Genomic DNA, 13,758 nt, shown 5'->3' on the forward strand with positions numbered 1-13,758 from the left:
GTATATTACCCTTTGACTGTGTCAGAGGAATTAAATTCATGGAAAAGTAAGTTAATGAAAATATTTTATGACATGTCAGCTTTTTACGGGGAAAAGTATCAGTGTCAGATTAACACGCTTAAGGCAAGGGCAAAATAGTAATTTCACGTGGAAAGGATATTTAAATGGTTTTTGGGCAAAATATCTCATTATCCCAATCTCTTTCTCTCTCTAAGTTGGAAGGAAGATTTTCCCTCCCTTCTCTCTCTCTTTCTCACGCCACTTTCCCTCTCTTCTTCTCCATCAATCTTCCAAATCTTCTTCCTCTCCATGGCAAGTGAAATGATATTACTCCCTCATGATCTCTTGTACAAGTAGAAGCTTGATTAAGGTTGGATTTCCCTTTTCCACCTCTCATGAAGTTCATCCCATCTCTTCTCCTCTTCACCAATCTTTCATGAAACTTCATCCTCTCATGGTAAGTTTCCAAACTTGTTCCCTTATGATCATTTAAGCTTAAAGAAGAATGGATTATGTTTGATTTCTTCTATTCCTCTTCTTGATGAAGTGTTTGGAAATTAGGGTTTTGGTGAAGGAATGCTTTGGAACGGATTAGTGATGAGCTAGTAAAGATCATGATGACAAGGTTTGCAAGAAAAACATCAAGATAGGAAAGGGTTGAGCAAAGGAAGTAGATGGGACAAAGCTAGGGTTTTAGCTTGATTGGGCTTGGAACTTTATGATGCTTCAAGAACATGTTTAGGTGAGTTCCACAACTAGTTTTCCTACCCTTTGGGATCATGTTTATGCCATATTAGTTTATTATGAAAACTATGAAAAGTCTAGGATTATGTATTGTGATAGTTGCCCCTTTTCTTACCATGCATGCAAAACATGTTTATACTTGCCAAATGAATGTTTTATAAGTTTCCAATGATCAAATATGTTCCAAAACACATAGAGACACTTGGTTTGAGGTTTTTGGGTCAAAAATACCATTTTTAAGTGTTCTGGACTGTCCTAACTCGCCACGGCGAGCTATTACTCGCCACGGCAAGCTAGAACTCCGAAAGGGGGTCCTGCTCGACCCCAACTCGCCACGACGAGCTACCACTCCCTTCCCCAGCAGAATCACTCGCCTAGGCGAGTAAGACAGTGAGAAATCTCACTGTTTTGCTTGCTTCGGGCAGGCATGGGGATTCGCGACGCGGTTTTCTCCGTGGTGTCTTTTTACAAATGTAAACCCCCCAAACCAAGGTCCTAAATGATGATTAAAGGAAACATGATTCTTATGATGTGAAGCAAGTATTAAGCATGTTTGTAAGGCATGGCATTTGAGAGAATCATGTCATGAACGGGGTAGCAAGGTATTCTTTAAGCAAAGGAAAACTAGAGCCTCAACATAGTTGTCGAGAACTAGCTAGTTAGCATGAATTCTTAGAATGACAGGACGCGAAGTATAAGCTCTTCGCATATGTTTAAGAGTGTTTAGCAAGCATGTTAAGTATATGTACGACAAGACTATGATTATTATTAAGTAGGTGGCATGTCTCTTGCTATCCACATCAGGGGGATACAAGAGGTTCTCGATCTAAGGGGAACGATTCAAGCCGTAAGGGACCCGGATGTCACTGAAATTAACAAGACGTAGGTGCTCGTGTCTCTTGTTATCCACGCCAGGGGGATACTGGAGGTTCTCGACCTAAGGGGAACGGTTCCAGCCGCAAGGGACCCGCACTACACCGAGGGAGTCCGATGTACGTACATCGGTCATGTATGCGATTGTTCTCGGGGTTACTCCACCCGGGGATCTCCGTAAAATGAACCAAGATAATTGTTTGTTCAACGCTAACATAATAATGAATGAACTTAGATACGTTTATGTATGATATGATTATGATTATGTTATGTTCATGATTATGCAAGAGTGAATCCATGTAAGTTTATGTTTAAGAATGAGAGCATTAGATGCTACATGATAAGTACAAGGCATGGATTAGAGCAATTAAAGAACATGATACCGATGACGATCTTAGGTTTCCCTTAATCGTCCGGTTTAGAATCGTGCCTTGATCATGTTATGTTTAGGCCTCGATACGTAAGCGTATTCTTTGCAATGCGGTCCTAGGTTCCCTCGGCCGCCATGATACGTATAGGAAGTGAAGCCTATAACAAGTTAAGATGAGACTATGACGGCCCTAGTATGCACGACCGTCTAGTATGCAAGTCCCCACATACGTATAATCAACCGTCAGGTTGTAATGTAGACACATGGTGACCGTAGGTTTCCCCTGAGGTTACCTATAGCCTAGGATTTAGGGGAACTCACTGAGACATTATGTCTCATCCCAATCCTTATTTGTTTCAGATAAACAGGTTGGATGTCAAGGTAGTAGCCGGATGGATTTTCAGCAAGAGCTCGTTCGTACAAGAAGCATGAAGAATATGGATCTCAAGGATGTACATGTTTTAAATTGGATAAGATATGATGTATTGATAACGTACGAATGCGTTTTGTTGTATATAAATTCATTCGAAGTTTTTATGTTGTATATTTTAATGTATCCAGTACTAAATTAAACGCACGTGCCAGACTTTCTAGATACGTCTGGTATGGGTGTTACAGTCGACTTTATGATTAATGTTTATTAAAATATAATTTTTTTTATATATATTATGGTTTATTTTTGTGACCCATCCAATTTTTGTTTCTTGCTCCATCACTGACTTAAAATATTAAAAGACAATATAGAGAGTCTTAACATGGATATAAAATTAAAATAATTAATTTAAAGTTTGTCACAAGATATTTATATATATTGTTTTTAAAGGATTATAGTACTAATTGAAAAATTTAACAATTACTTTTAAGAAAACAATTTAACAATTATAATTTTTTTTATTCAAATTAACAATTATAAAATAAAAAAAAACTTAAGCACAATACAAAGCAATAATGATAAAAATATGAAACCCACATCCAAGTTGAGAAACAAGTATAGACTACTGCTCAAAATAAAAGTAAAAAAGATAACTAGAGAGTCCCACATCGATTGTTTGTGAAACAGAGAAAAAATGCTATCTATATAAGTAAGGTATGATGCTTAAGCTTAATGAGAGCAATGGATAACGAAGTGTTGTTATTCATTTCGTAGTTCAATTTTTTGGCTAAGTTAGCTCCATTTCCAGTGGTGTTGATTTTATAGTCGTGGTGATTGGCAAAGCATGCAAAACATTGTAATTAATTGATGTTTGCATTGCCATCAGTGTGGCTATGGGATCGACATTATTGCAATGATAGCAAATTTATTAGAAGCAGCGAAATAAGTTCCAACCTACAATTTTGTTTTTGTTAGAACAAAAATGTACGCCGGGTAAAAAATGGGGTCTGGAATTTTTCCTGAGCATGGGGCCATCTTTATGTCCAATAGAAGTACTGTACTATGGAAGAATGTTTTGGGAGGAGTTTGTTTGGGCTACCTGGTAACTTTTCTGATTTTGTAGTCTTTTGTTATGGAAATAACCTGTACACAATGTGATGGAGTAATAATGTGTTTGGGAGTATGGAATATGGATTCACTTTCAAAGATATTCGCTGTTGATTAAAATGTTTGATTTTTTAATAACACTTGAACTTAATTTTTTTAGATGGAATCCATTGTGCCTCCATTGATCACCATCTGAAGGAGTAACGATATGAACATTCTCTTGCATATGTAACATCCTTGGACTAAGTCAATCTTGTTTGGTAATTCCAAATTTTGTTAAGTCAAATGGTCCTATGTACAATAACTGAATACTTAAATGTGATTATTTAGAAAATTCTAGTTTTGATCCAGTTTTCTTGTTAGATAAGAAACTTCTATCATTTCTTATGGGCCCTAGAGCTTTTCGATATGTTATACTGAGAACTTCCTTAATTTTGTTGACATATAAGTTGAGTTCATATCATCTGCATCATCTTCTACATCATTCTTCTCTATAATTGCAGAATTCTTATAAAGGTTTATTTGTCAAGTAGCTAGTGATTCTACTCTTCATGTTTTTTTTAGAATTGGAACAAGTTATCATTTGATTATTTTTATAGCTTTTCCTATTACTTTCTTCGATTTTTGGTGTGTACATCTTTGCAACCATACAAATATTTTTTTTTTATTAATTTAAAAAATGAAAAGAACTATGCCACTTTGTTCACTTCCCCTAACTGTGTTAAAATTTAATGCAGACGATTTTCATTTTGGTTCTTAGGCCTTAGCTGATCTGTTTGTGGTGTGGTCTAGCCAAAGATTTGCATTGTAACTAGTTTATCCATGGTTTCAATATATAAGAGGGTCGAATGTTGCAATGTTGTTTGAAACTGAGCTTTGGGATGTTTTGAAATTCAATGCATTACCAATATACTTAGTTGTTAGTTCTGTTATTTTGTTTTGATTATGATGGTCAAAGATGATGGGATTTAGTGGTCTTTTACATTTTCTAAATGAAGAACAACAGTTCTGTTTCTTTGTTCCTTTTTTTTTTTTTTTTGAAATAAAGACTGATATTATTAATGAATAAGATCATAGAAATACACCTCACTTATTTGGTGAGGAACCTCCTCTATCCAAATCTTATTTGGATCAGAGTGAGCAAGTTGGGCCAAACTATGGGTCGTTCTATTACATAGTCTAGGGATGGATTGAAAGTGCCAAGCGTCAAATTTCCATTGGCAGTTGCGGATTTCCTTTAAGATGCTTCCTCGATAGGATCTGTCTTCATTTCTATCTTTGTGTAGCATACAAAAGATCATTTCATTGTCTCCTTCGAAGCAGACCCTTCTGAAACCACATTCGTGAGCAAAGCGAACCGTTGTGAGCAAAGCATAAGCTTCTGCCAAAGCGGCCTCTTCAGGACCTTGAATCTTCCAAGCTGCTGCAGCCATCACTTGACCTTCATCGTTGCGAATTATCGCTCCTAAACCCCAACTTCCTTATTGCTGAAGATTGGCGTCGCAATTGGCTTTTACCCATCCTGCTTCTGGTTTGGTCCAGTATTCCGAGTGAGACCTGTTAGGAGCATCAGCTGGAGATGGTGAATGGATGCATGTTGCGGGCTCGTTTTGGAGAGTAGCAGCTTTGTGATCGAAAATACTCCTCTCAGCTTTCTGAATTATTTCAGCTTCAGGTGTGTTCTTATCTTCATAAATATGTAGATTTCTGGCAAACCATATATGATATACTAGTGCTGCAATTTGGATGTTGGTTGATTCTGTGTTGGTAAGTATGGAATGAGTAATCCAGTCCTGGAATTTGGAGATAGGTTGATTCATAATTTTCAGGTTAAGTTGAGAGCCAAACCACACTCTGGTGATTCTGGGACAGGACATAAACACATGTTCCATTGTTTCAATTTTTTCGTTACATCTTGGGCATAGAGGGGAAATTTGGATACCTCCTTTTTCCAATTCACATCTTAGAGGGAGGGAATTATTTAGAACCCTCCATAGAATCATTTTGAGTCTAGGGATAGTATGGAGTGCCCATAATTTTTTCCAAATAGTAGTGTCTATGTTGCTGGTAGAAGGCCCAATAGTTTCAATACAGTTCCATCTTTGAATATTATGATAGCCACTTCTCACACTATAGATACCATTTGGTTCAGCAGGCCACATGATCTCATCTTTATTATTGAGATTAATAATAGGTATTTGCTCAATCTGTTTGATATCAATAGGGAGGAATATTTGATTTAGGACAGTAGAATTCCACTTAGATTCCTCCAGATTTATCAGCTCTTTGACGTACTGAGTAGCGGTATTTCCAGCATTTGGTGTTATGGGTTTGAAGTTATGATGGGTTGGTATCCAGTTATCCTCCCAAATCTTCACCTGTTGACCATCCCCAATTTTCCAACAGCTTCCCTTTTGGATGACCCATATAGCTTGATGAATACTCCTCCAAGCATAACTGGGATTGTATCCTATGGTGGCTTGAAGTATGTCTTGATTAGGGAAATACTTAGCCTTGAACAGTTTAGATATGAGAGTTAGAGGTGATGTCTGAAATCTCCAAACCTGTTTGGCCAGCATAGCCAAATTAAAGTCTCTCAGGGATTTGAATCCCATGCCTCCTTCTTGTTTAAATTTGAAAAGTTTCTCCTTTTTTAACCAGTGAATTTTCCTCTTGGTGTCATTGCTGCCCCACCAAAAGGTGCAGACAGCACTCTCAATTTTAGAGCACAATCCTTTAGGTAGAAGAAAACAGCTCATAATGTAGGTGGGTATGGCTTGAGCAACAGCTCTTATGAGGACCCCCCCTACCTTCAAAAGATAAGCTTTTTTCTTTCCAGCCTTGGAGTTTTTGCCAAATTCTGTCCATGATAAAATGAAAGTCCTGCTCCTTTGATCTGCCAAACTTTGTTGGCATACCCAGATATTTCTTGATATTAGTGCAAATTTTAACAGGCATATTCTCCTGGAATTTCTTTTTGATGTCTTCTGAAATGTTAGGGCTAAAAAACATTTCAGATTTTTCCATATTAATCTTCTGGCCAGACGCCTCTTGGTAGGTTTGTAGGATATGCATTATTGCATTGGCTTCCTCTGGTTTTGCCCTACAAAAAATTATACTGTCATCAGCATATAGGAGATGAGTAATAGAGGGTGCATTAGTAGCTATAGCCACACCAGTAATAGAGCCTTCATTTTGACTTTTAGTGATTAAGCCAGATAGGACTTCAGCACATAGGATGAAAATGTAAGGGGATCCCCTTGTCTTATACCTCTATGAGGGGTGAAGGGATCAGTGGGTTGACCATTAATAAGGATGGAGAAAGTAACAGATTTAATGCAAAGCATGATAACTTTAATAAGATTTGTAGGAAAACCCATGGCAATCATAGTGTTTTCAATAAAATCCCATTCAAGGTTATCATAAGCTTTGGCTATGTCTAACTTTATCCCAACATAACCATTGTTTTTTGCTTTACTTTTCCTGATGTAGTGTAGAGTTTCAAAGACAATTAGAGAATTGTCAGTGATTAGTCTACCAGGAACAAAAGCACTTTGGAAATCATTAGTTATTTTTGGGAGAATTTGTTTGATTCTGTTAGCAATACTTTTAGTAATGATTTTTAAAATAACATTGCATAAACTGATAGGTCTAAAATCAGAGGGACTAGAAGGAGAATTAATCTTAGGAATAAGGCTAATAAAAGTATGATTAATATCATGAACACTTCCCCCATTATTAAGGATATTTAAAATATAGTCTATGGTGTCTCCACATATGATATCCCAGTATTTTTGGTAGAAAAAAGCAGAGAAACCATCAGGGCCAGTGGCTGAGTTAGCCTTCAAATTCCTGATGGCTTCCTGAACATCCTGAGCAGTAAAATTAGCATTTAAAAATTCAAAATCATCAGTGGAGACTCTATTGTGAACTACATTGAAAATATTCCTATTAGAAGTCGGGTTAGTACTAGCAAAGATATTTTTAAAATGACTTAGAAAAATAGAGTGAATTTGAGCACTGTCCTGCCAAGTTTTTCCTTCGGGGTCTTTGATTTTATGAATTGTATTTTTCTTTTTCCTTTGGCTAGCCTTTTGGTGGAAAAACTTAGTGTTGAGGTCTCCCTCCTTCAGCCAGTGAACTTTAGCTCTTTGGGCCCACCATAGCTCTTCCTGCTTAAGCAGTTCATCTAGAGAAGCTTCAGTTGCTTTGATTTTGTTACTGCACTCTTGGGATGGAATACCCTGTTTAAGGATCTCAAGGGATTGCTGAGTACTTTTAATTCTGTTGGGGATATCTTCATGTTTGATTTTGCTCCAGTTAACCAAATGGGCTAGGGTCTGGTGTAGCTTCATAGGGTCAAAATTTGTTGAAGTATTCCAGACTTTTTTGACTATCTGGAAGCTTTCTTGATCCTGAGCCCACATTTGCTCAAATCTTTGAATATTAGGGATTTTGTGCTTGAAAATATTAGTGATGGCCTCATGAAACTCTAAAAGGATGGGATTGTGATCAGATGTATATCTGAGAAGGTGTCTGTTGGTGTATCTGGTAAATAAATTAATCCAATTAGAGTTAGCGCAAAATCTATCAATTCTTTCTTGTATATGCATGTGGTCATTTTGATTATTAGCCCAGGTGAAAATGTGACCAGTGTAGCCTAGGTCTTTTAGGTCACAGAGATTAAGAGTATCATTAAATAATTTGGTATGATGATAGTCAATACAGTTCCCACCTAATTTTTCAGAGCTATTAGTGAAAAGATTAAAATCACCAAAAATGAGCCATTTTTCATTAGTTCTATTAATACTGATGTCTTGAATAGCCTTGCAAGTGAGATGTTTAGAAGAATAATAAGGGTAACCGTAAAAACCAGTAGCATACCAGGTTAAATTTAAATCACTAGAGGTGATATACATATCAAGGAAATTTTTATTAGCTTGTAGAATATCAACATTTACAACATTGTTCCATAAAAGGGCTAATCCCCCAGCTCTGCGCCCATTAGACATGGTGCAATCTAGCATATACAGATTAGATAAAGGACCACAAATAAGAGATGACTTAGCTTTTGAGTTTGAGGATTTAAGTCTTGTCTCCATAAGGAATACCAGATCAGGGCAATGTTGCCTAAGGAGCTTCTTTAATGCCCTGACTGCAGTAGGGTTCCCAAGCCCTCTGCAGTTCTAGGACAGGCATTTCATATCTGTTGGCTGGCCTTTGCTTCAAGGCCTGTCAATGGTTGTGTTTGAGGCTGCTCTTCTCCCTTTGTAGTTGTAGAGGTCTCTTCAGCTAGTAATTTTCTTTGTGTTATGAGTAGGTGTTATAGTTTGATATCCAGTAGTCCATGTTGTAACCTGTTTGTCTCCTGATCCATTGGAAAGCTTGACAGAGGTAGTGTGAAAGTGTTTTGGTGACTGAGTAGTGGTTTTCTGAGGTGATGGGGGAGTGTATGTGTGTTTAGCTGAGTGTGTGACTGGTTTGTTTAAGCTCATAGCAGCCATCTGCTTCATCAACCCTTTTGGAATAGGGCTAAATTGGCCTCCACTTAAGGATCTCATAGGGTTACTGCTGAATGTTTTGTCTTACTTATCTATCAATCTTCTGCCATAGCTCCTTGATCTAAGCCAAGCTCCTCTAGGGTTTGTGCCACCTTCAAAGGGGAGTGGGGGTTTTTTGCACTGTTCCTGATTATGTCCCACCAATCCACATCCAAAACAGAACATAGGTAGGTTTTCATATCTAAAATCCACCCATGTGATTCCATCATTGTCATTTCCTATGAACATTCCTGCCCTGATGGGTTTAGCTATGTTGAAAAGGATTGTAACTTTAACTACCTTGGCGTTTTCAGGGAATTCATACAAACCCACATCTAGAACAGAACCCAGTTGAGACCCCATATCTTTACCCATATTGATGGACTTACGGTGAAGAGGAAGTCCCCAAAATTGTATCCAGAGAGGAATAGATGAAAAATCTAGAGAGGATGGATCCAAATTGCGGTTCCAGCCATGAAGTAAAAGCCAACAGTTTCTTATGATCCAGGGGCTTCCCTTGAGGATTCTTTGAGCATCCTCTTCTTTGTCCAGTTTAATTTGTAGAATTTTACCTTCGATTTCTGAGATTTTGAGGCCTGTGGGATTACACCAGATGCCAGCTAGAGAGTTATGTAGAACTTGGGCAGGAATGAATTTGTCTGCTAGGATTTTGCCAAATAAGCTATTTTGACATTGTTGAATGTTGTCTTGGATGTTGCTATCTTGATAATAGAAGAAAGGCTCATTGTCTTCTTCTTCATCTTGATCTTCTTGATATTGATTGTTGAATTCTTGTGCAGGTGTATGAGAATCTTGATCTTGTTCCTGATGAGTTCCACTAGTGCCTTCTCCGGTAGGTTGATGCGCTTGTTGGTATTGAGTGTAATACCCAATCTGGTTGGGAGGTGGGATCTACAGTTTCTGGATTTTGTAGGGGCGTTGAGTCTTGCCAAGCTTCTCAAAAGAAGAACCCAGATTCATTGATTCAGACATGATTTCCTTATTCTTTGATTGATCCATTGAAGAGAAAGTGGTAAACAAAGATGATAGAGGAATTGATGCAGAAGTTGTTGTAACTGATACAAGATTGATATGGGGAAAGAGTTGTTAGAAAACAACAAAGATTTGGGACGAGAAGGACGCAGGAAAGGAGAAGCGATTAAATTGAAAGAGGGGGATGATGGGAAAGCTTGAAAAAGGTCAGAAAAGATAAGGGGGAAAAATAGCACCAGAGGGCGTAAAAAGGGCACCAAGAAATTGGGAAACAAGGGTTCAACTATCAGTGATCATATAGAGATCAAAGAAGGATAACAAAGGGGTTTAAGGAAGAAAAAGAGGAAAAACTCAGATGGAAAGGGAAGATTAGAAGGTGGAGATGGAATGGATATTCATCTTGTGATGAGGGTGGGAAAGAAAGGCGATGAAGATGGATCTTGGAAGTTTCTTGGAGCCGCTCTCGACATCGACTCGTTCAAAATTTTCTGTTTCTTTGTTCCTAGATAGATGTTATTCCGTCCAAGTGTAGTGATGTAACTATGCTTGTAACTATGCATGCTTGATACATATTAAAGGTTTATTTATCAAGTAGTAGCTAGTGATTCTACTCTTCATGTTTTTTAAAATTGGATGTCCACAAGTTATCATTTTATTATTTTTATAGCTTTTCCTAGCACTTGCTTGTGTTTTTGGTATCACGTGTTTTTTTTATAGCTAGTGATTCCTATCACTTGTTTGATATGTGTATCAATAATAATAATAAGATAAAAAAACCCACATAAAGTTGACACACAACTGTAGAGGTAGTCCTCAAACCGTGAATGAAATGGTAAAAGCAATAGAGAAAATAGAGAAGTAACAAAGTCCCACATCGGGTGGTTTATGAAACGAGAAAACTAACTTATCTATTAAACCAAGGTCTCAAGCAGTGTAATAATCAAGGAATGGATTCCAACATTGTTTCTATTTCTATAAAACTAACAACCGAAGGGTGCTTTGCTTCCTTCTCAACATTAACTGTTTCCTTCCTTCTCAACATTAACTGTTTCTTGGCTTAATTAATGTTTTGGTCCCCTAACTTTAAACTGTCTCAATTTGGTCCCTTAAGTATTTCTCTGTTTACCAAAATGGTCTCTTCCGTTAGTTTTCTGTTATGTTTAATAAAAAAAAGTTAAATGTGATACACATGTCATCTTCTTAAACCGTTTGATCTTTTTTCTGAAAATACAACCATTAGATCATGTTTGTCTATTATATCTAATTGTACACCACCACCACCAAAAAAAATTTCAACTTTCTTCATCTTCTTCCCTCATTCTCTTCATCATCTTCATACCTTCATAGCACAAACCTAGAAACAAAAAATAAAGTGTATTTTTTTTAAGCAAAATCCATAATCATCAACAACAACAACAAGATTCAAAATAGAATGATGGAAGAGAATAAAAGCTCAATTGGAGCTTCAGGGTGGAAGAGAATAAAAATCATCATCATAACAAAGTTAGAAACCTTGAACCTTCAACAATGGTTTCTCTAGAAGATTCTCGTTCCAATTCAAATCGTTTTCCATTACCAAAAACCTATCAATATCATTCATCTATTTCTTCAAAATCACAGCGAAACATAGGAAGATCCATGCGTACAAGAAGATCCAGTATCTTCGATGAAGATAACAGTAGTTGCACTTTCACCGAAAGATCCACCTGTGTATCGGAAAATCTCACCGATTCCGTCGTCGACCTCCGTCTCGGCGAACTCGCTTCCAAGAATCACAAATCGGGAAAATCATCAACTTCCGAACAAGACCTTCTAGATCTTTCTCAAGCTTTTAGTGAATATGCTTATTCAGCTTGTAGTAGTGATATCTCCGGTGAGCATCAACGGTTGGCGACGTTACCATCGCCGGAGTGTGACGGTGGTGGTGGTCAGTGGCGGAGCCCTTCATGGGCTGAGGTGGGCCACGGCCCACCCCCAAAAATTAAAAAATCAACGATTATAGGTCTATTTTGTAAGATTTTATACAATTTTGTGTCGGTTTTAGGTTTCGGTTGATTCAAATTCCCACAAAGTGATGTAGTGGCCCACCCGAAAAATTTAAATAATTCAATTATAGATTTATTTTGCGAGTTTTTATACAATTTTATGTCGGTTTTAGGTTTCGGTGGATCCAAATTCCCGCAAAGTGATGTAGTGGTCCACCCGAAAATTTTAAATAATTCAATTATATGTCTATTTTGCGAGCTTTTATACAATTTTATGTCGATTTTAGGTTTCGGTTGATCCAAATTACCGCAAAGTAATGTAGTGGCCCACCCGAAAAATTTAAATAATTCAATTATCGGTCTATTTTGTGAGGCTTTAAACAATTTTTCAACGGTTAATTTTATGGCCCACCCTAGCTTTTTTTTTCTAGCTCCGCCACTGGCGGTGGTGGAGGTGATGGCGTGGTTGAAGTTGTTGAACCTGAGCCTTGCATGGGGTTTTTGCAAAGAGAGAATTTCTCGACGGAGATTATTGAGAGTATTTCGCCGGAGGATCTTCAACCGACGGTGAAGCTTTGTGTGGATGGTTTACAGTCTTCTTCAGTGGCTGTGAAACGGTCTGCAGCGGCGAAATTGAGGCTGCTTGCGAAGAATCGCGCTGATAATCGTGTTTTGATTGGTGAATCAGGTGTTGTACCTTTGCTTGTTCCTTTGCTTCGTTGTAGTTATCCATGGACACAAGAGCACGCGGTGACGACTTTGTTGAATCTTTCTCTTCATGAAGATAACAAGAAACTGATATTTAATGCTGGAGCTGTGAAATCGTTGATTTATGTATTGAAAACAGGGACAGAGACTTCTAAGCAGAATGCGGCTTGTGCTCTCTTGTTGTTGTTGTTGATGATGTATGATTATGGATTTTGCTTAAAAAAAAATACACTTTATTTTTTTGTTTCTGGGTTTGTGCTATGAAGGTATGAAGATGGTGATGAAGATGATGAAAAGAATGAGGGAAGAAGATGAAGAAAGTTGAAAAAAAAAATTGGTGGTGGTGGTGTACAATTAGATATAATAGACAAGCATGATCTAATGGTTGTATTTTCAGAAAAAAGATCAAACGGTATAAGAAGATGACATGTGTACCACATTTAACTTTTTTGTATTAAACATAACAGAAAACTAACGGAATGGACCATTTTGGTAAACAGAGTAATACTTAAGAGACCAAATTGAGACAGTTTAAAGTTAGGGGACTAAATTTAAATCAAAAAATAAGTTAAGGGACCAAAACATTAATTAAGTCTTGTTTCTTTTATCACAACTGATGTCATCACATGAGTGACATCAACTGTGATAACAAGAACATTGTTGTTATGTAAGTTAAATTTATTTATTAGGTCTGTTTCAAAATTTGATGATTACATCACATGATTATAATCATGATTTTTGCATTGCTATGTATTTTTCAGTGTACATTAAATACGGAAGACTTGTCTTGTCATCCATTTCATAGCTCAAGCTTCGTAACTTAATTACGCGAATTTGTGGGTACTAACACGCAAAAGAACTGTAATACTGGTAGTCGCGAATTCGTAAGCGGGTGCCATACCTAGTGTAGCGAATTATGTAACTTTGTTTGGTACATCTATATAGGATTATTTACGTAAGCATTGGTCAATCTTTATACCATGAAACAAAACTAAAAATTAATCAAAGAGGTTCTAGTAGAAAAACTTTCATTAACCAACATAACAGTAAAAGGACATTACCAAA

The 13,758-nt window shown here is 37.1% G+C and overlaps 3 protein-coding genes across 3 annotated transcripts; 1 reads left to right on the forward strand and 2 right to left on the reverse strand.

The window, feature by feature from the left end:
- Nucleotides 1-4,525: 4,525 nt before the first annotated feature.
- On the reverse strand, nt 4,526-4,900 carry LOC146947122 (ribonuclease H superfamily polynucleotidyl transferase). Its single transcript, XM_085748386.1, has one exon. The coding sequence runs from the start codon at nt 4,898-4,900 to the stop codon at nt 4,526-4,528; it is 375 nt and encodes a 124-aa protein (XP_085604512.1).
- Nucleotides 4,901-4,948: 48 nt separating this feature from the next.
- Nucleotides 4,949-11,600, reverse strand: LOC146947123 (uncharacterized). The gene is made up of 5 exons (XM_085748387.1): nt 11,520-11,600; nt 9,057-9,919; nt 6,739-8,645; nt 6,386-6,655; nt 4,949-6,327 (listed from the first exon to the last, which is right to left on the reverse strand). Exons 1-5 carry the CDS (start codon nt 11,598-11,600, stop codon nt 4,949-4,951), a joined length of 4,500 nt encoding a protein of 1,499 aa, XP_085604513.1.
- Nucleotides 11,601-11,638: 38 nt separating this feature from the next.
- On the forward strand, nt 11,639-12,965 carry LOC146947124 (U-box domain-containing protein 38-like). Its single transcript, XM_085748388.1, has 3 exons — nt 11,639-11,886; nt 12,417-12,858; nt 12,960-12,965. Exons 1-3 carry the CDS (start codon nt 11,639-11,641, stop codon nt 12,963-12,965), a joined length of 696 nt encoding a protein of 231 aa, XP_085604514.1.
- The last annotated feature ends 793 nt before the right edge of the window (nt 12,966-13,758 follow it).

Source organism: Medicago sativa, chromosome 2 (assembly GCF_051527215.1).
Source record: "Medicago sativa cultivar Bolivia chromosome 2, Bolivia_mono, whole genome shotgun sequence".
Lineage (NCBI taxonomy): Eukaryota > Viridiplantae > Streptophyta > Magnoliopsida > Fabales > Fabaceae > Medicago > Medicago sativa.